The sequence below is a fragment of the Amphimedon queenslandica genome, unplaced genomic scaffold, assembly GCF_000090795.2.
Source record: "Amphimedon queenslandica unplaced genomic scaffold, v1.1 AMPQUscaffold_13478, whole genome shotgun sequence".
Classification (NCBI taxonomy): domain Eukaryota; kingdom Metazoa; phylum Porifera; class Demospongiae; order Haplosclerida; family Niphatidae; genus Amphimedon; species Amphimedon queenslandica.
The window spans coordinates 331,923-333,969 of record NW_003546286.1 but is presented as its reverse complement, the minus strand read 5'-3'; the positions used below and the strand labels follow the sequence as shown (position 1 = coordinate 333,969).

The 2,047-nt window shown below is 34.1% G+C and overlaps 1 protein-coding gene across 2 annotated transcripts in view; it reads left to right on the top strand.

The window, feature by feature from the left end:
* Positions 1–2,047, top strand: part of LOC100638253 (lysosomal alpha-mannosidase-like) — a 4,434-nt gene that overhangs the window by 2,212 nt on the left and 175 nt on the right. For both annotated transcript variants that reach the window (XM_019994303.1, XM_019994302.1), the window contains 13 exons: positions 66–216; positions 272–333; positions 380–514; positions 561–650; positions 703–753; positions 802–869; positions 921–1,022; positions 1,064–1,151; positions 1,209–1,295; positions 1,350–1,577; positions 1,628–1,777; positions 1,827–1,938; positions 1,990–2,047. The exon at positions 1,990–2,047 is cut by the window's right edge and continues 175 nt beyond it. In XM_019994303.1, the coding sequence (XP_019849862.1) occupies positions 66–216; positions 272–333; positions 380–514; positions 561–650; positions 703–753; positions 802–869; positions 921–1,022; positions 1,064–1,151; positions 1,209–1,295; positions 1,350–1,577; positions 1,628–1,777; positions 1,827–1,938; positions 1,990–2,047 (1,382 nt within the window). The remainder of the gene's footprint in view (positions 1–65; positions 217–271; positions 334–379; positions 515–560; positions 651–702; positions 754–801; positions 870–920; positions 1,023–1,063; positions 1,152–1,208; positions 1,296–1,349; positions 1,578–1,627; positions 1,778–1,826; positions 1,939–1,989) is intronic.

Genomic DNA, 2,047 nt, shown 5'->3' with positions numbered 1-2,047 from the left:
TGTACCTGTACAGGTATTAATGATCTGTATATTCATTAGATGATGTGACTATTATTGTTTGATAGGTTGTTCCTATTAGTAATGTAACTAAATCAATATCACTGATTGTTACTGGTGATGCAAAGGCTGAATATGTTGCTGTATTTGAAGTGACTGATGTACCTCCTCTTGGCTATGCTATATACACCAGTAAAACTAGTAATGGAGACTATTTAGGTGAGTTTATAGTTTATACTTAGTGAATAGTGACACACTTTCGATTTTATGTTAGAAAGCACACAAAAGTCATCAGTTATAAGTAATATCAAAGAAGATGTAACCATCAGTAATAAGGTAATTGATGTGTTTATTATGATACTGTTATACTATTAGTACACAGTATTATAAGGTTGAGTTTGATGGAGAGTCTGGTCACATTAAATCAATTACTAATACTGTATCTGGTATTACTAGCAATGTCAATCAACAGTTCTTCTGGTATGAAGCTAGTATTGGAGATAAGATTAGTCCAGTAGTAAGAAGAAAGTATTGTTTTTGTTTCTTTTATCTACAAATCACAGCTATCGCAAGCTTATGTATTTCGTCCGAATACTTCAGAGATGTTTCCTGTTGGAAATGAGAATAATTCTGCTGAAATTAATATTGTTGAAGTGAGATAGCATTTTCTGTAGCTCAATTGACATTTTATGCTCAATTTGTCAGGGTGCAATAGTGTCTGAGGTTAGACAGGTATTTTCTCCCTGGGTGTCTCAAGTTAGCAATGCAATAGTTTCACTGATTGTATATGAGATATACTGTTAGGTTGTTAGACTGTATAAGAATACACCAGCAGTTGAGCTAGAGTACACTGTTGGACCAATACCAATAAAGTAATGAGCTGTTATAATTGTGAAAATAATAATTGTGAGATCTTGCTATAGGGATAGCTTGGGTAAAGAGATAATATCACATTTCACAACTGATCTTAAGAGTGACTCCATATTCTATACTGATTCCAATGGAAGAGACATGCAAAAGAGAGTGTAAGTACTTCAGTATAACATTTCTATACTACCTTATACAGGAGGAATTATCGGCCTACATGGAAGTATAACAATACAGAACCAATAGCAGGAAACTATTATCCAGTTAATAGCAGAATATACATAAGAGTTAGTTAGTTAGTCAATTAGTGTTTACCTACCATTAACTAATAATTGTATTATTAGGATGAAGAGAAGAATGTTCAGTTTACTATACTTAATGACAGATCACAAGGAGGAGCTAGTATAACTGATGGATCTATAGATTTAATGGTGAATAATTATGTATATGGATTGAGATTCAATGTCATAATAATTATGCTTTAGGTTCACAGGCGTTTATTGAGAGGGCAGCCTGGTAGTGTTCTTGAAGCATTAAATGAGAAAGGAATTAGTGGAAAGGGTTTGATTATTCGTGGAAAGCATCTGTTAATGCTTGATACTATGGATAGTTCAGCATATGCTCAGAGAATGATGGCAGAAGAGTTAATGATGATACCAGAACTGTCCTTCACTACAAATGATGGACTACAGCTTAGTGACTATAACCTTAAGGTATTACAGCAATGTACTGCAGACACAGACATTATTTGTGTTAATTTTAGTATAGTGGACTGTCTACCCCTCTTCCTGATAATGTTCACTTATTAACTCTTGAACATTTGGATCAGTCAACAATTCTCCTTCGTTTGGATCATCAGTTCGAATCTAGTGACCCTGAGAAATGGTCAAATAATGTTGACGTTAAACTTAAAGTAAGTTACGATGATCTGTTAGACTATGCTAGAGTTGATAATGTTTTAGGATTTATTTGTTGGATTTACAATCAAAGATGTAACTGAGTTAGCATTGGGGGGCAATGTAGCTTTATCTGATATAAAGAAACTCCAATGGCAGACAACAGACAAGGAAACTGGTATGTCCCAGCACTTTGATCGACAGGTGTAGTATAATTTGCATTTTCTAGTTCCTGGTCCTTTTAATTTTCCTCCTGTGACTGGTCCTGATTTCATTGTCTCACTATC